Raw genomic sequence first — 19,502 nt, forward strand, 5'->3', positions numbered from 1 at the left:
AAAATTGCCTGTCTTAGGTCAGTTAGGATCACCACTTTATTTTAAGAATGTTAAATGTCAGAGTAATAGCAGAGAGAATGATTTATTTCAGATTTGATTTCTTTCATCACAATCCCAGTGGGTCAGAAGTTTACATACACTCAATTAGTATTTGGCAGCATTACCTTTAAATTGTTTAACTTGGGTCAAACATTTTGGCCCATTCCTCCTGACAAGAGCTGGTGTAACTGAGTCAGGTTTGTAGACCTCCTTGCTCGCACACGCTTTTTCAGTTCTGCCCTCACATTTTCTATAGGATTGAGGTTAGGTCTTTGTGATGACCACTCCAATACCTTGACTTTGTTGTCCTTAAGCCATTTTGCCACAACTTTGGAAGTATGCTTGGGGTCATTGTCCATTTGGAAGACCCATTTGCGACCAAGCTTTAACTTCCTGACTGATTTCTTGAGATGTTGCTTCAAAATATCCACATAATTTTCCAACCTCAGTCCCTCTTGCAGCAAAGCATCCCCACAACATAATGCTGCCACCTCCGTGCTTCACGGTTGGGATGGTGTTCTTCTTCCACAACATAATGCTGCCACCCCGGGCTTCACGGTTGGGATGGTGTTCTTCTTCCACTACATAATGCTGTCACCCCCGTGCTTCACGGTTGGGATGGTGTTCTTCTTCCACAACATGATGCTGCCACCCCCGTGCTTCAAGGTTGGGATGGTGTTCTTCTTCCACAACATAATGCTGTCACCACCGTGCTTCACGGTTGGGATGGTGTTCTTCGGCTTGCAAGCCTCCCCCTTTTTTTATTCAAAACATAACAATGGTCATTATGGCCAAACAGTTCTATTTTTGTTTCATCAGACCAGAGGACATTTCTCCAAAAAGTACGATCTTTGTCCCCATGTGCAGTTGCAAACCGTAGTCTGGCTTTTCTATGGTGGTTTTGGAGCAGTGGCTTCTTCCTTGCTGAGCGGCCTTTCAGGTTATGTCGATATTGGACTCGTTTTACTGTGGATATAGATACTTTTGTACCTGTTTCCTCCAGCATCGTCACAAGGTCCTTTGCTGTTGTTCTGGGATTGATTTGCACTTTTCGCACCAAAGTACTGTCATCTCTAGGAGACAGAACGAGTCTCCTTCCTGAGCGGTATGACGGCTGCGTGGTCCCATGGTGTTTATACTTGCGTACTATTGTTTATACAGATGAACCTGGTACCTTCAGGCATTTGGAAATTGCTCCCAACGATGAACCAGACTTGTGGAGGTCTACAATTTTTTTTTCTGAGGTATTTGCTGATTTCTTTTCATTTTCCCAAGATGTCAACCAAAGAGGCACTGAGTTTGAAGGTAGGCCCTGAAATACATCCACATGTACACCTCCAATTGACTCAAATGATGTCAATTAGCCTATCAGAGGCTTCTAAAGCCATGACATCATCTTCTGGTATTTTCCAAGCTGTTTAAAGGCAAAGTCAACTTAGTGTTTGTAAACTTCTGACCCACTGGAATTGTAATACAGTGAATTATAAGTGAAATAATCTGTCTGTAAACCATTGTTGTAAAAATGACTTGTCATGCACAAAGTATATGTCCTAACCGACTTGCCAAAACTATAGTTTGTTCACAGTCAACCTCAATCTACTTACCTCAACCCCATATTGTTTTTATTTACCTTTCTGCTCTTTTGCACACCAGTATCACTACTTACACACCATCATCTACTCATCCATCACTCCAGTGTTAATCTGATAAATTGTAATTACTCTGCTACTGTGGCCTATTTATTGCCTTACTTCCTCACGCCATTTGCACACACTGTATATAGACTTTCTTTTGTTCTATTGTGTTATTGACTTGTTTGTTGTTTACTCCTTGTGTAACTCTGTGTTGTTGTTTGTGTCGCACTGTTTTGCTTTATCTTGGCCAGGTCACAGTTGTAAATGAGAACTTGTTCTTAACTGGCTTACCAGGTTAAATAGAGGTGAAATAACATTTTTAGACATTTGTGGAGTGGTTGAAAAAAGTGTTTTAATGACTCCAACCTAAGTCCGACTTCAACTGTATATAACACACCTGTTCCATAGTGGCAGAGGCAGCTCCGGTAAATGTCATGTAATAATCAGATGCCTGTGTGTCTCAGAGGGAACTCGAAGTACCACTACTATGGTCTTCGTATCAAGGCCACTTCTTCTCTGCTCCGTCTGATAGACGACCACCAGCACCTCGCCTTGAGACAGCAACCCTTCTCTCAGAAACACAGGTAGGGGGGTGTTTGTCTCTTCCTGTCTCTCGGTCTCTCTGTCTCTTCCTGTCTCTCTCTCTCTCTCTTTCTGTCTCTCTCTCTTTCTGTCTCTCTCTCCTTCTGTCTCTCTCTCCTTCTGTCTCTCTCTCCTTCTGTCTCTCTCTCTTTCTGTCTCTCTCTCTTCCTGTCTCTCTCTCCTTCTGTCTCTCTCTCTTCCTGTCTCTCTCTCTTCCTGTCTCTCTCTCTTCCTGTCTCTCTCTCTTCCTGTCTCTCTCTCTCTCTCTCTCTCTCTCTCTTCCTGTCTCTCTCTCTTCCTGTCTCTCTCTCTCTCTCTCTTCCTGTCTCTCTCTCTCTCTCTCTTCCTGTCTCTCTCTCTCTCTTCCTGTCTCTCTCTCTCTCTTCCTGTCTCTCTCTCTCTCTTCCTGTCTCTCTCTCTCTCTCTTCCTGTCTCTCTCTCTCTCTCTCTCTCTTCTCTGTCTCTCTCTCTCTTCCTGTCTCTCTCTCTCTCTTCCTGTCTCTCTCTCTCGCTCTTCCTGTCTCTCTCTCTCGCTCTTCCTGTCTCTCTCTCTCGCTCTTCCTGTCTCTCTCTCTCGCTCTTCCTGTCTCTCTCTCTCTCTTCTGTCTCTCTCTCTCTCGCTCTTCCTGTCTCTTCCTGTCTGTCTCTTTGTCTCTTCCTGTCTCTCTGTCTCTCTCTTCTTGTCTCTCTCTCTTCCTGTCTCTCTCTCTCTTCCTGTCTCTCTCTCTTCTTCTCTCTCTCTTTTGTCTCTCTCTCTTCCTGTCTCTCTGTCTCTTTCCTGTCTCTCTGTCTCTTCCTATCTCTCTCTCTCTTTTGACAGCTGTTCTGTCCAATAGGGTAAAGCCGGTTCTGAAGGTGGAGGGCATGTCCAATGGGATGTCTCTGGGGGCGGGGCAGCAGCAGGGGGCGGGGCTCAGTGACATCTCAGCTCAAGTGCAACAATATCAGCAGTTCCTGGGTGAGTGGACAGGGACTAGGTACACACACACACACACACACACAGACACACACAGAGGAGCGGAATAGCCTATCATTTGTCAGACAGCTCGAGAGCTGTCTAAAAGATGGTACTGGGGGGCTGGGGGTAACGCGCTGGGGGTAACGCGCTGGGGGTGGGGGTAACGCGCTGGGGGGGGGGGGGTAACGCGCTGGGGGTAACGCGCTGGGGGGTAACGCTGGGGGGCTGGGGGGGTAACTGGGGGGCTGGGGGGTGGGGGTAACGCGCTGGGGGTAACGCGCTGGGGGTAACGCTGGGGGGTAACGCGCTGGGGGTAACGTGCTGGGGGGTAACGTGCTGGGCTTTAGTCAACGCAGGCAGGCTGTCAGCAAGTCACACACCACTTTGCACTAGAATTGTTTGAATAAAGTTTTATAAAGACTCCCTGATGCCGTTAACCAGCATTTCTCTCCTGTTCTATTGATTTTCACACCAACTTTCTTCTGTTGCCCAGAAGTCAAAGCCACCATCCTAGTCGAATCATCATCCATCCTAGTCGAATATCATCCCATCCTAGTCGTATTATCATCCCATCCTAGTCGTATCATCATCCCATCCTAGTCGTATTATCATCCCATCCTAGTCGTATTATCATCCCATCCTAGTCGTATTATCATCCCATCCTAGTCGTATCATCATCCCATCCTAGTCGTATTATCATCATCCCATCCTAGTCGTATCATCATCCCATCCTAGTCGTATTATCATCCCATCCTAGTCGTATCATCATCCCATCCTAGTCGTATCATCATCCCATCCTAGTCGTATCATCATCCCATCCTAGTCGTATCATCATCCCATCCTAGTCGTATTCATCATCCCATCCTAGTCGTATTATCATCCCATCCTAGTCGAATTATCATCCCATCCTAGTTATCATCCATCCTATCATCATCCCATCCTAGTATTATCATCCCATCCTAGTCGTATCATCATCCCGTCCTAGTCGTATTATCATCCCGTCCTAGTCGTATTATCATCCCATCCTAGTCGTATTATCATCCCGTCCTAGTCGTATTATCATCCCGTCCTAGTCGAATTATCATCCCGTCCTAGTCGTATTATCATCCCATCCTAGTCGTATTATCATCCCATCCTAGTCGTATTATCATCCCATCCTAGTCGTATTATCATCCCATCCTAGTCGAATTATCATCCATCCTATCATCATCCATCCTAGTCGTATTATCATCCCGTCCTAGTCGTATTATCATCCCGTCCTAGTCGATCATCATCATCCGTCCTAGTCCCGTCCTATTATCATCCCGTCCTAGTCGAATTATCATCCCGTCCTAGTCGAATTATCATCCCATCCTAGTCGAATTATCATCCCATCCTAGTCGAATTATCATCCCATCCTAGTCGTATTATCATCCCATCCTAGTCGTATTATCATCCCATCCTAGTCGTATTATCATCCCGTCCTAGTCGTATCATCATCCCGTCCTAGTCGAATTATCATCCCGTCCTAGTCGAATTATCATCCATCCTAGTCGTATTATCATCCCGTCCTAGTCGTATCATCATCCCGTCCTAGTCGTATTATCATCCCGTCCTAGTCGTATTATCATCCATCCTAGTCGTATTATCATCCCGTCCTAGTCGTATCATCATCCCGTCCTAGTCGAATTATCATCCCGTCCTAGTCGTATCATCATCCCGTCCTAGTCCTAGTCGATTATCATCATCCCGTATTATCATCCCCTAGTCGTATCATCATCCCATCCTAGTCGTATTATCATCCCGAATCATCATCCCCTAGTCGTATCATCATCCCGTCCTAGTCGTATTATCATATTATCATCCCGTCCTAGTCGTATTATCATCCCGTCCTAGTCGTATTATCATCCCGTCCTAGTCGTATTATCATCCCGTCCTAGTCGTATTATCATCCCGTATTATCATCCCCCCTAGTCGTATTATCATCCCGTCCTAGTCGTATTATCATCCCGTCCTAGTCGTATTATCATCCCGTCCTAGTCGTATTATCATCCCGTCCTAGTCGTATCATCATCCCGTCCTAGTCGTATCATCATCCCGTCCTAGTCGAATCATCATCCCGTCCTAGTCGAATCATCATCCCGTCCTAGTCGTATCATCATCCCGTCCTAGTCGTATCATCATCCCATCCTAGTTGCTATTAGATTTCTCTTCCTAGTTCCTAACACATATGGAACGGCTGGGATCAGGTGCTCTGTGTAGAATGGTGTTGTTTTAAAATGATGTTTTATGATCTGCTTCATTACAGGAGTTGTCCAATTAGAGGCGAGAGCCTTTTGACTGGACGATGACAGGCCTGCTAGTGTTGCGTGTCTCAGTTAACATGTCAGGTCTTTGTATGTATAGTATCTTCTGTTGGTCATTTTACTGTTTAACCGTTTGTTGACCGGGTAACGAGGGTCGGCTAGTCGGCAGAAGAATTTACCGAAATGTGCATCACACACACACACACACACACACACACACACACACACACACACACACACACACGTAGTAACAAGAATATCTCCGTATGGTAACAATGCTAGGAAACATACTAAACCAATGTGAAGCACACAGATCAACACATTGTAAATCATCGACATGTAATTCCACACATAATAACACAACAATGTAACTGTTGTTGTTGTCCAGACGCGTCGCGGGCGCTGCCTGAGTTCCCAGAGTTGGATCTGCAGGACAGACCTCTTCCTGATGGGATCGTTCCAGAACACGTCGCAGCCTTCCAACAGCTCTACAGGGAACACTGTGAGGTAAACAGTCTACTACGCACTGCTGGCTTGTGGCAGTCTTATGGCAGTCTTATGAAGTGTTGTGCCTATTATGTAGGGCTATGTCTGTCTTGATTCCACTAACGATAACGATGATGAGTTGAGATGTAGAATCAGGTGTTTTAGTTCCAGGACCAGGGTTGGGAAGCAGTGTGTTTGTCATACATTTTCATTACACTACAATAGACTGACATAGCACTACGTAAGAATGATAAAACACAACCTTTGTCTGACATAGTATTTTAACAGACATGAAAGATAGAAAGTCATAACATGACATTTGACCCACATAACTGGACATAGACCAGTCCATAGACATTGGACAAAGCACTGCATTAGACAGAGACAAAGGTTGTGTTTTATCATTCTTACGTAGTGCTATGTCAGTCTACAGGTGTGCTATGTCAGTCTAATGTAGTGTAATGTCAGACGAATGTAGTGTTTTATCATTCTTATGTAGTGCTATGTCAGTCTACAGGTGTGCTATGTCAGTCTAATGTAGTGTAATGTCAGACGAATGTAGTGTTTTATCATTCTTACGTAGTGCTATGTCAGTCTACAGGTGTGCTATGTCAGTCTAATGTAGTGTAATGTCAGACGAATGTAGTGTTTTATCATTCTTACGTAGTGTTTTATCATTCTTACGTAGTGCTATGTCAGTCTAATGTAGTGTAATGTCAGACGAATGTAGTGTTTTATCATTCTTATGTAGTGCTATGTCAGTCTACAGGTGTGCTATGTCAGTCTAATGTAGTGTAATGTCAGACGAATGTAGTGTTTTATCATTCTTACGTAGTGTTTTATCATTCTTACGTAGTGCTATGTCATGTCTGTGCAGGCCATTCTGGATGTGATGGTGAACCTGCAGTTCACTCTGGTGGAGACGCTGTGGAAAACCTTCTGGAGGTTCAGCGAGAGCATCGACGCAGACACACTCAGCGTGTGAGTGAAACACACACACATTCTACATGTCACACATTACAACACACACAATCTAACTGTGTGTGTGTGTGTGTGTGTGTGTGTGTGTGTGTGTGTGTGTGTGTGTGTGTGTGTGTGTGTGTGTGTGTGTGTGTGTGTGTCTGTGTGTGTCTGTGTGTGTGTGTGTCTGTGTGTGTGTGTGTGTCTGTGTGTGTGTGTGTGTGTGTGTCTGTGTGTGTGTGTGTGTGTGTGTGTGTGTGCGTGTCTGTGTGTCTGTGTGTGTGTGTGTGTGTCTCTCCAGTCATGGTGAGTCAGAGGAGCGTCTACCTAAGTGGTACCTGGTGGTGCTGTGTAAGTACCAGCCTGTTGTTCACTGGACCAGAGACTGTGACAATACACTGTACCAGACCCTGGTGGAGATCCTCATCCCTGATGTATTACGACCCATCCCCAGTGAGTTATGACACATGACATTAGAGCTACACAACATGACATTAGAGCTACACAACATGCCATTAGAGCTACACAACATGCCATTAGAGCTACACAACATGACATTAGAGCTACACAACATGCCATTAGAGCTACATAACATGCCATTAGAGCTACACAACATGCCATTAGAGCTACACAACATGACATTAGAGCTACACAACATGCCATTAGAGCTACATAACATGCCATTAGAGCTACATAACATGCCATTACAGCCACATAACATGACATTAGAGCTACATAACACTAAATGACAGTACATGTAATGTCTTCTAAAACATATGACTAGCTATGTTTCTCTCTCATCTCCCTCCCTATCTCTCTCATCTCTAATCATCTCCCTCCCTATCTCTCTCATCTCTAATCATCTCCCTCCCTATCTCCCTCTCTCTCATCTCTAATCATCTCCCTCCCTATCTCCCTCTCTCTCATCTCTAATCATCTCCCTCCCTATCTCCTTCTCTCTCTCGTCTCTAATCATCTCCCTCCCTATCTCCCTCTCTCTCATCTCTAATCATCTCCCTCCCTATCTCCTTCTCATCTCTAATCATCTCCCTCTCTCTCATCTCTAATCATCTCCCTCTCCATCTCTCTCTCTCTGTCAGGTGCCTTAACTCAAGCCATCCGTAACTTTGCCAAGAGTCTAGAGAGCTGGCTGACAAGCGCCATGATGAACATACCAGAGGAGATGGTCCGCATGAAGGTGTGATCACGCACACACACACACACACACACACACACACACACACACAATACAAACACTCTTCCACAAAACTACATTACCTCTACCTCCTCCCCTCCTCTCTCCCGTCTCCCCCTCTCCCCTGTCTCTCCCTCCTCCTTCCCGTCTCTCCCTTCTCCCTCCCGTCTCTCCCTCCTCCCCTCCTGTCTCCCCCTCCTCTCTCCCGTCTCTCCCTCCTCCCCTCCTCTCTCCCTCCTCCCCTCCTCTCTCCCCCTCCCCTCCCTCTCCCTCCTCCCCTCCCTCCCTCTCCCTCCTCCCCTCCTCCCACTCCTCCCCTCCTCTCTCCCGTCTCCCACTCCTCCCGTCTCCCACTCCTCCCGTCTCCCACTCCTCCCCATCCTCCTCTCCCGTCTCCCCCTCTTCCTCTCCTCTCCCCCTCCTCCCCTCCTCTCTCCCGTCTCCCTCTCCTCCCCTCCAGGTGATGTGTGCGGGGGCGTTTGCCCAGACGCTGCGTCGCTACACCAGTCTAAACCACCTGGCCCAGGCAGCCAGGGCCGTCCTCCAGAACACCGCCCAGATCAATCAGATGCTGAGTGACCTCAACAGAGTTGACTTCACTAACGTGCAGGTACGTCTGTCTGGATACCTTTTAACCACTACCTCTCTCTCTCTGTCTGGATACCTTCTAACCACTACCTCTCTGTCTGGATACCTTCTAACCACTACCTCTCTCTGTCTGGATACCTTCTAACCACTACCTCTCTCTCTCTGTCTGGATACCTTCTAACCACTACCTCTCTCTCTCTGTCTGGATACCTTCTAACCACTACTCTCTCTCTCTCTGTCTGGATACCTTCTAACCACTACCTCTCTCTCTCTCTGTCTGGATACCTTCTAACCACTACCTCTCTCTGTCTGTCTGGATACCTTCTAACCACTACCTCTCTCTCTCTCTGTCTGGATACCTTCTAACCACTACCTCTCTCTCTCTGTCTGGATACCTTCTAACCACTACCTCTCTCTGTCTGGATACCTTCTAACCACCACCTTCTACTCTCTGTCTGTCTGGATACCTTCTAACCACTACCTCTCTCTCTGTCTACCTCTCTCTCTGTCTGGATACCTTCTAACCACTACCTCTCTGTCTCTACCTTCTAACCTCTACCTCTACCTCTCTGTCTGGATACCTTCTAACCACTCTCTCTCCATACCTTCTAACCACTACCTCTCTCTCTGTCTGGATACCTCTCCAACCTATAATCTGTCTCTCTCTCTCTCTCCAACCTATAATCCTGTCTCTCTCTCTCTCTCCAACCTATAATCCTCTCTCTCTCTCTCTCCAACCTATAATCCACTCTCTCTCTCTCTCCAACCTATAATCCTGTCTCTCTCTCCACCCTATAATCCTGTCTCTCTCTCCAACCAAACATCCGTCTCTCTATACTGAGGATGGTGTCTCCTCTACTCCTCCCCTGTAGGAACAGGCGTCGTGGGTGTGTGGTTGTGAGGATGCTGTGATCCTATACTCCTGTCTCTCTCCCCCCTGTAGGAACAGGCGTCGTGGGTGTGTGGTTGTGAGGATGCTGTGATCCTATACTCCTGTCTCTCTCTCCCTGTAGGAACAGGCGTCGTGGGTGTGTGGTTGTGAGGATGCTGTGATCCAGAGGTTGGAGCAGGATTTCAAGCAGACGCTACAACAACATAACTCTCTGGAGCAGTGGGCTGCCTGGCTGGACGGCGTGGTCTCCCAGGTCCTAAAGCCCTACCCACACAGCCCTGCAGCCTTCCCTCAGGCTGCCAAGCTCTTCCTGCTGCGGTGGAGCTTCTACAGGTGAGAGAAGAGGATGTTTTGAAGTCAGAGAAAGTGAGCATCAAAGACCCCCCCAGTTCCATGGTGATTAGAGACCGGTCTCTCTCTACCCCCCCAGTGATTAGAGACCTGTCTCTCTCTACCCCCCAGTTCCATGGTGATTAGAGACCTGTCTCTCTCTACCCCCAGTTCCATGGTGATTAGAGACCTGTCTCTCTCTACCCCCCCAGTTCCATGGTGATTAGAGACCTGTCTCTCTCCCCCCAGTGATTAGAGACCTGTTCCATGGTGATTAGAGACCTGTCTCTCTCTCTACCCCCAGTTCCAGTGATTAGAGACCTGTCTCTCTACCCCCAGTGATTCTACCCCCCCAGTGATTAGAGACCTGTCTCTCTCTACCCCCCAGTGATTAGAGACCTGTCTCTCTCTACCCCCCCAGTGATTAGAGACCTGTCTCTCTCTACCCCCAGTGATTAGAGACAGGTCTCTCTCTACCCCCAGTTCCATGGTGATTAGAGACCTAGAGTCTCTCTCCCCCCCCCAGTTCCATTCCATGGTGATTAGAGACCTGTCTCTCTCTACCCCCCCCCAGTGATTAGAGACCTGTCTCTCTCTACCCCCCAGTTCCATGGTGATTAGAGACCTGTCTCTCTCCCCCAGTTCCATGGTGATTTAGACCTGTCTCTCTCTACTACCCCCAGTTCCATGGTGATTAGAGACCTGTCTCTCTCTCTCCCCACCCCCCAGTTCCATGGTGATTATAGACCTGTCTCTCTCTACCCCCCCCAGTTCCATGGTGATTAGAGACCTGTCTCTCTCCCCCCAGTTCCATGGTGATTAGAGACCTGTCTCTCTCTACCTACCCCCAGTTCCATGGTGATTAGAGACCTGTCTCTCTACCCCCAGTTCCATGGTGATTAGAGACCTGTCTCTCTACCCCCAGTTCCATGGTGATTAGAGACCTGTCTCTCTCTACCCCCCCAGTTCCATGGTGATTAGAGACCTGTCTCTCTCTACCCCCAGTTCCATGGTGATTAGAGACCTGTCTCTCTCCACCCCCCAGTTCCATGGTGATTAGAGACCTGTCTCTTCTACCCCCAGTTCCATGGTGATTAGAGACCTGTCTCTCTCTACCCCCCAGTTCCATGGTGATTAGAGACCTGTCTCTCTCTACCCCCCAGTTCCCCCCCAGTTCCATGGTGATTAGAGACCTGTCTCTCTCTACCCCCAGTTCCATGGTGATTAGAGACCCCCCCAGTTCCATGGTGATTAGAGACCTGTCTCTCTCAGTTCCATGGTGATTAGAGACCCCCCAGTTCCATGGTGATTAGAGACCTGACTCTGCGTAGTGCTGCCAGCTTCGGATCCTTCCACCTGATCAGACTGCTGTATGATGAGTACATGTACTACCTGGTAGAACACAGAGTGGCCCAGGCTAAAGGAGAGACACCCATCGCTGTCATGGGAGAGGTACACACACACACACACACACACACACACACACACACACACACACACACACACACACACACACACACACACACACACACACACACACATACAGTGCCTTGCGAAAGTATTCGGCCCCCTTGAACTTTGCGTCCTTTTGCCACATTTCAGGCTTCAAACATAAAAATATAAAACTGTATTTTTTTGTGAAGAATCAACAACAAGTGGGACACAATCATGAAGTAGAACGACATTTATTGGATATTTCAAACTTTTTTAACGAATCAAAAACTGAAAAATTGGGCGTGCAAAATTATTCAGCCCCTTTAAGTTAATACTTTGTAGCGCCACCTTTTGCTGCGATGACAGCTGTAAGTCGCTTGGGGTATGTCTCTATCAGTTTTGCACATCGAGAGACTGAATTTTTCCCCATTCCTCCTTGCAAAACAGCTCGAGCTCAGTGAGGTTGGATGGAGAGCATTTGTGAACAGCAGTTTTCAGTTCTTTCCACAGATTCTCGATTGGATTCAGGTCTGGACTTTGACTTGGCCATTCTAACACCTGGATATGTTTATTTTTGAACCATTCCATCTAACCACTAGGCAGGGTAGCCTAGTGGTTAGAGCGTTGGACTAGTAACCGGAAGGTTGTGAGTTCAAACCCCTGAGCTGACAAGGTACAAATCTGTCGTTCTGCCCGTGAACAGGCAGTTAACCCACTGTTCCTAGGCCGTCATTGAAAATAAGAATGTGTTCTTAACTGACTTGCCAGGTTAAATAAAGGTAAAATTTAAAAAATAAAAATAAATTATGTTTTGGATCATTGTCTTGTTGGAAGACAAATCTCCGTCCCAGTCTCAGGTCTTTTGCAGACTCCATCAGGTTTTCTTCCAGAATGGTCCTGTATTTGGCTCCATCCATCTTCCCATCAATTTTAACCATCTTCCCTGTCCCTGCTGAAGAAAAGCAGGCCCAAACCATGATGCTGCCACCACCATGTTTGACAGTGGGGATGGTGTGTTCAGGGTGATGAGCTGTGTTGCTTTTACGCCAAACATAATGTTTTGCATTGTTGCCAAAAAGTTCAATTTTGGTTTCATCTGACCAGAGCACCTTCTTCCACATGTTTGGTGTGTCTCCCAGGTGGCTTGTGGCAAACTTTAAACAACACTTTTTATGGATATCTTTAAGAAATGGCTTTCTTCTTGCCACTCTTCCATAAAGGCCAGATTTGTGCAATATACGACTGATTGTTGTCCTATGGACAGAGTCTCCCACCTCAGCTGTAGATCTCTGCAGTTCATCCAGAGTGATCATGGGCCTCTTGGCTGCATCTCTGATCAGTCTTCTCCTTGTATGAGCTGAAAGTTTAGAGGGACGGCCAGGTCTTGGTAGATTTGCAGTGGTCTGATACTCCTTCCATTTCAATATTATCGCTTGCACAGTGCTCCTTGGGATGTTTAAAGCTTGGGAAATCTTTTTGTATCCAAATCCGGCTTTAAACTTCTTCACAACAGTATCTCGGACCTGCCTGGTGTGTTCCTTGTTCTTCATGATGCTCTCTGCGCTTTTAACGGACCTCTGAGACTATCACAGTGCAGGTGCATTTATACGGAGACTTGATTACACACAGGTGGATTGTATTTATCATCATTAGTCATTTAGGTCAACATTGGATCATTCAGAGATCCTCACTGAACTTCTGGAGAGAGTTTGCTGCACTGAAAGTAAAGGGGCTGAATAATTTTGCACGCCCAATTTTTCAGTTTTTGATTTGTTAAAAAAGTTTGAAATATCCAATAAATGTCGTTCCACTTCATGATTGTGTCCCACTTGTTGTTGATTCTTCACAAAAAAATACAGTTTTATATTTTTATGTTTGAAGCCTGAAATGTGGCAAAAGGTCGCAAAGTTCAAGGGGGCCGAATACTTTCGCAAGGCACTGTACCTGGTAGAACACAGAGTGGCCCAGGCTAAAGGAGAGACACCCATCGCTGTCATGGGAGAGGTACACACACACACACACACACACACACAGACACACAGACAGACAGGTACACACACACACACACACACACACACACACACACAGACAGACAGACAGACAGACAGACACAGACAGACACACACAGACACACAGACACACGCTGTCATGGGAGAGACAGACAGACACACACACACACACACACACACAATGCACACACTGATCGATCTCTCTCTCTCTCAGTTTGCCAGTGTGGGCAGGAGTCTGAACTGTCAGGACCCTGATAAAGGTAATGTCTCACCCTGCAACCCTTCATCTCTAATAATGTGGCCGCAATAAACCTGTAAACGGTTCATATATCTGTGTGTGTGTGTGTGTGTGTGTGTGTGTGTCTCAGATGAGGAAGAGGATGAGGAGGAGAGTGATGAAGAGGGGGTAGAGATGACCGTGCCGTCTAACGCCGCTGGTCTGGGAGAGGGGGAGGAGTCCCTGGAGCCGCCCGTCAAGCTAGCCAGGACTGACCCCCGGGGACTGTTCAATACCACACACACAGAGTGACTCACACACACCCTCAACACGCACACTGACAACTGAAACACACGCTCTCGACTTAGCCGTTGGCTAACATGACACACACACACACACACACACACACACACACACACTCACACACACACACACACCCTCAACAACACACACACACACTCAACACACACACCTCACACACCCTCAAACACACACACCCTCAACACACACACACACACACCCTCAACACACACACACACACACCCTCAACAACACACACACACCCTCAACACACACACACCCTCAACAACACACACACCCTCAACAACACACACACCCTCAACACACACACACACCCTCAACAACACACACACCCTCAACAACACACACACCCTCAACAACACACACACCCTCAACACACACACACACACCCTCAACACACACACCCTCAACACACACACACCCTCAACAACACACACACCCTCAACAACACACACACCCTCAACAACACACACACCCTCAACAACACACACACCCTCAACACACACACCCTCAACAACACACACACCCTCAACACACACACACACCCTCAACACACACACACCCTCAACAACACACACACACCCTCAACAACACACACACCCTCAACAACACACACACCCTCAACAACACACACACCCTCAACAACACACTCATCCTTTGCCTTAATGATAGTTTGCTATGAGTCCGTTTGTGATCCCAATGCCATTAAGTTCCTTATCTGTTCCTGCAACCTCACACACCCTGTCTGTCTGATCTCTGTGTGTGTGTGTGTGTGTGTGTGTGTGTGTGTGTGTGTGTGTGTGTGTGTGTGTGTGTGTGTGTGTGTGTGTGTGTGTGTGTGTGTGTGTGTGTGTGTGTGTGTGTGTGTGTGTGTGTGTGTGTGTGTGTGTGTGTGTGTGTGTGTGTGTAAGCGAAGGAGAGGTTTCACAGCTTACCTTTTCATCTCTTTTAGTTATCATGGTTCCTCATTGTTCCTCATTACCTTCATTGTGACATAAGAGACGGTGACCTCTTCACTAGACACACTGGTCCTTCATTGTGACATCAGAGATGGTGACCTCTTCACTAGACACACTGGTCCTTCATTGTGACATCAGAGACGGTAACCTTTTCATTGTGACATAAGACGGTAACCTCTTCACTAGACAGGGTAACAGTCTGTTCCAGATTTGACCAACTTATCCCACTAATTAACATTACCACTAGCTTGGCAACTTGTTGTTGGATGCAGAAGCAGTCTTGTACGAATACCGTGGCTGAGATTCAATCGGAGGTGTGTTGTAGCACCCTTAACATTTAAAGGTAATATCTGACTGAGCTGACATATGCAGCATTTACCGTGAACACGCTGAGGAACACTGCCTTTAAATGGGGCACTGTCAACAGAGGTCTACAACGTACCTCTGACTGAATCCCTTCCTATATGTCCCTGTCAACAGAGGTCTACAACGTACCTCTGACTGAATCCAGACCTATATGTCCCTGTCAACAGAGGTCTACAACGTACCTCTGACTGAATCCCTTCCTATATGTCCCTGTCAACAGAGGTCTACAACGTACCTCTGACTGAATCCCTTCCTATATGTCCCTGTCAACAGAGGTCTACAACGTACCTCTGACTGAATCCCCTTCCTATATGTCCCTGTCAACAGAGGTCTACAACGTACCTCTGACTGAAATGACCTATATGTCCCTGTCAACAGAGGTCTACAACGTACCTCTGACTGCAGACCTATATGTCCCTGTCAACAGAGGTCTACAACGTACCTCTGACTGAATCCAGACCTATATGTCCCTGTCAACAGAGGTCTACAACGTACCTCTGACTGAATCCAGACCTATATGTCCCTGTCAACAGAGGTCTACAACGTACCTCTGACTGAATCCAGACCTATATGTCCCTGTCAACAGAGGGTCTGACTGAATCCAGACCTATATGTCCCTGTCAACAGAGGTCTACAACGTACCTCTGACTGAATCCCAGACCTATATGTCCCTGTCAACAGAGGTCTACAACGTACCTCTGACTGAATCCCTTCCTATATGTCCCTGTCAACAGAGGTCTACAACGTACCTCTGACTGAATCCAGACCTATATGTCCCTGTCAACAGAGGTCTACAACGTACCTCTGACTGAATCCAGACCTATATGTCCCTGTCAACAGAGGTCTACAACGTACCTCTGACTGAACTGAATCCAGACCTATATGTCCCTGTCAACAGACTGGTCACAACGTACCTCTGACTGAATCCAGACCTATATGTCCCTGTCAACAGAGGTCTACAACGTACCTCTGACTGAATCCAGACCTATATGTCCCTGTCAACAGAGGTCTACAACGTACCTCTGACTGAATCCAGACCTATATGTCCCTGTCAACAGAGGTCTACAACGTACCTCTGACTGAATCCAGACCTATATGTCCCTGTCAACAGAGGTCTACAACGTACCTCTGACTGAATCCAGACCTATATGTCCCTGTCAACAGAGGTCTACAACGTACCTCTGACTGAATCCAGACCTATATGTCCCTGTCAACAGAGGTCTACAACGTACCTCTGACTGAATCCCTTCCTATATGTCCCTGTCAACAGAGGTCTACAACGTACCTCTGACTGAATCCAGACCTATATGTCCCTGTCAACAGAGGTCTACAACGTACCTCTGACTGAATCCCTTCCTATATGTCCCTGTCAACAGAGGTCTACAACGTACCTCTGACTGAATCCCTTCCTATATGTCCCTGTCAACAGAGGTCTACAACGTACCTCTGACTGAATCCCTTCCTATATGTCCCTGTCAACAGAGGTCTACAACGTACCTCTGACTGAATCCCTTCCTATATGTCCCTGTCAACAGAGGTCTACAACGTACCTCTGACTGAATCCCTTCCTATATGTCCCTGTCAACAGAGGTCTACAACGTACCTCTGACTGAATCCAGACCTATATGTCCCTGTCAACAGAGGTCTACAACGTACCTCTGACTGAATCCTATATGTCCCTATATGTCCCTGTCAACAGAGGTCTACAACGTACCTCTGACTGAATCCAACCTATATGTCCCTGTCAACAGAGGTCTACAACGTACCTCTGACTGAATCCAGACCTATATGTCCCTGTCAACAGAGGTCTACAACGTACCTCTGACTGAATCCAGACCTATATGTCCCTGTCAACAGAGGTCTACAACGTACCTCTGACTGAATCCAGACCTATATGTCCCTGTCAACAGAGGTCTACAACGTACCTCTGACTGAATCCAGACCTATATGTCCCTGTCAACAGAGGTCTACAACTGACTGAACCAGACCTGACTGAATCCAGAACCTATATGTCCCTGTCAACAGAGGTCTACAACGTACCTCTGACTGAATCCAGACCTATATGTCCCTGTCAACAGAGGTCTACAACGTACCTCTGACTGAATCCAGACCTATATGTCCCTGTCAACAGAGGTCTACAACGTACCTCTGACTGAATCCCTTCCTATATGTCCCTGTCAACAGAGGTCTACAACGTACCTCTGACTGAATCCAGACCTATATGTCCCTGTCAACAGAGGTCTACAACGTACCTCTGACTGAATCCAGACCTATATGTCCCTGTCAACAGAGGTCTACAACGTACCTCTGACTGAATCCAGACCTATATGTCCCTGTCAACAGAGGTCTACAACGTACCTCTGACTGAATCCAGACCTATATGTCCCTGTCAACAAGGTTACCTCTGACTGAATCCCTTCCTATATGTCCCTGTCAAAAGTTTGGACACTCATTCCAGGGTTTTTCTTTATTTTTACAATTTTATACATTGTATAATAATAGTGAAGACATCAAACTATGAAATAACACATATGGAATCATGTAGTCACCCTTTGTCTTTATTATTATTATACAATGTAGAAAATAGTATAAAGAAATAAAAACCCTGGAATGAGTAGGCGTGTCCAAACTTTTGATTGGTTCTGTGTGAGTCAGTCAACCTGCATGGCCACAACCTTCTCTGTCCTCACCTTACCCACCCTCTGTCCTGACTGCCATAGAGAGAGAAGGGGAGAGAGATTTACTGCGTTTGCCCGAGCCAGGTGTAGAGTTGTTACAGCTGTCGGTCTTCAGTCCTGATGATGTTCACTGACCTCTTAGACAACCACTTAGTGTGTCCCAAACGGCATCCTATCGGTACTTCAACAGGGCAGCATTTAGGACGGCTCATCAAAGAGTCTAAGTATGAATATGTTAATAGCCCTTTGTGAACGGAGACTGAAGGGGTCTTGGATGGATCAGTCAGACGCTCTAACAGTGGAGTCCTGATGTGGTGTAGAGGATGGGGGGTGTAGTTCCATACAGGGCAGCATTCAGAAAGGTGCGTTTTAGTGTATTTTTATTATTTGGCCAACTAAGAGATGACCTGTGCCTTGTAGAGCGAGACAGCGCTGGTGGTTGAATCCCAAATGGCTCCCTGTATAGTGCACTTTTTTTGGACCTGAGCCCTATTGACCATGGTCTAAAGTAGTGCACTATATAGTGAATAGGGCTCTGGTCTAAAGTAGTGCACTATATAGGGAATAGGGCTCTGGTCTAATGTAGTGCACTATATAGGGACTAGGGCTCTGGTCTAAAGTAGTGCACTATATAGGGACTAGGGCTCTGGTCTAAAGTAGTGCACTATATAGGGAATAGGGCTCTGGTCTAAAGTAGTGCACTATATAGGGAATAGGGCACTGGTCTAATGTAGTGCACTATATAGGGAATAAGGCTCTGGTCTAAAGTAGTGCACTATATAGGGACTAGGGCTCTGGTCTAATGTAGTGCACTATATAGGGAATAGGGCTCTGGTCTAAAGTAGTGCACTATATAGGGAATAGGGCTCTGGTCTAAAGTAGTGTACTGTATAGGGCTCTGGTCTAAAGTAGTGTACTATATAGGGAATAGGGTGCCATTTCGAAGACAACCTGTGTTTTTAATTAGATCTGATTAATAAAGTGTTTCAAAACCTGTGCAATCTGCCATTTGTTCCTCTCTTTGGTAATGTATTATGAGTTATAGCAGGCATATGTAGTGTCATAAGAGAGAGGGCAGCCATAATGCATCCTGTGTCTATCCCATTCATTTGTCCCTCCATCGTCATTCATCCACACACAACAGTAAAGTCATATCCCACCAGCAGCATACAGACCTTCACAGAAACATCTCTAATCTGTGATTGGGCAACAAGGTCAGAAGTCACAGCGAGAGCACATGCAACGTTGTATCCATGGCAACCATAACTGCCAGCTCAGCAGAAAGTCACCAGTCAGAACAGATCAGTGAGTGTGTGTTTGAAATAGATGTTACTTTAGTGACTATCATATATTTATTGAACCATTATGGCCTTTCAACAGTATGTGTAGCATATGTTGATGTACTATCCAGAGTATTTAGCTACTGTATTACTATTGTACAATCACAGGATATCTACTATATGTTTTGTAGACCTTTGTATTGAATTGCTGTGACTAGAGTTTGTAGTTTATTATCAGTACTCAGTCGTTGCCATATAAAGACGTGATACCAGCCCACCTTCAGCCATT

The 19,502-nt window shown here is 46.5% G+C and overlaps 1 protein-coding gene and 2 long non-coding RNA genes across 5 annotated transcripts in view; all 3 read left to right on the plus strand.

Moving 5' to 3' along the window:
• LOC112239179 (MHC class II regulatory factor RFX1-like) overlaps positions 1 to 14,061 on the plus strand; it is a 32,133-nt gene extending 18,072 nt beyond the window's left edge. The window contains exons 7-17 of one of the 3 annotated variants that reach the window (XM_042315328.1): positions 2,138 to 2,257; positions 3,092 to 3,213; positions 5,887 to 6,005; positions 6,862 to 6,965; positions 7,246 to 7,397; positions 8,045 to 8,142; positions 8,600 to 8,749; positions 9,741 to 9,952; positions 11,248 to 11,401; positions 13,607 to 13,652; positions 13,761 to 14,061. In XM_042315328.1, coding sequence (XP_042171262.1) covers positions 2,138 to 2,257; positions 3,092 to 3,213; positions 5,887 to 6,005; positions 6,862 to 6,965; positions 7,246 to 7,397; positions 8,045 to 8,142; positions 8,600 to 8,749; positions 9,741 to 9,952; positions 11,248 to 11,401; positions 13,607 to 13,652; positions 13,761 to 13,921 — 1,438 coding nt within the window. In that variant the 3' untranslated portion in view covers positions 13,922 to 14,061. The other 2 variants (XM_042315329.1, XM_042315330.1) reach the window with 2 other exon arrangements.
• Positions 14,062 to 14,455: 394 nt separating this feature from the next.
• Positions 14,456 to 15,791, plus strand: LOC121844794. The gene is made up of 2 exons (XR_006082194.1): positions 14,456 to 15,424; positions 15,685 to 15,791. It is a non-coding gene; the product is annotated as an uncharacterized LOC121844794 (long non-coding RNA).
• A 122-nt stretch (positions 15,792 to 15,913) lies between these two features.
• On the plus strand, positions 15,914 to 17,568 carry LOC121844793. The gene is made up of 4 exons (XR_006082193.1): positions 15,914 to 16,097; positions 16,475 to 16,898; positions 17,009 to 17,220; positions 17,283 to 17,568. It is a non-coding gene; the product is annotated as an uncharacterized LOC121844793 (long non-coding RNA).
• The last annotated feature ends 1,934 nt before the right edge of the window (positions 17,569 to 19,502 follow it).

This window comes from Oncorhynchus tshawytscha, unplaced genomic scaffold (genome assembly GCF_018296145.1).
Source record: "Oncorhynchus tshawytscha isolate Ot180627B unplaced genomic scaffold, Otsh_v2.0 Un_contig_4173_pilon_pilon, whole genome shotgun sequence".
Classification (NCBI taxonomy): Eukaryota; Metazoa; Chordata; class Actinopteri; order Salmoniformes; family Salmonidae; genus Oncorhynchus; species Oncorhynchus tshawytscha.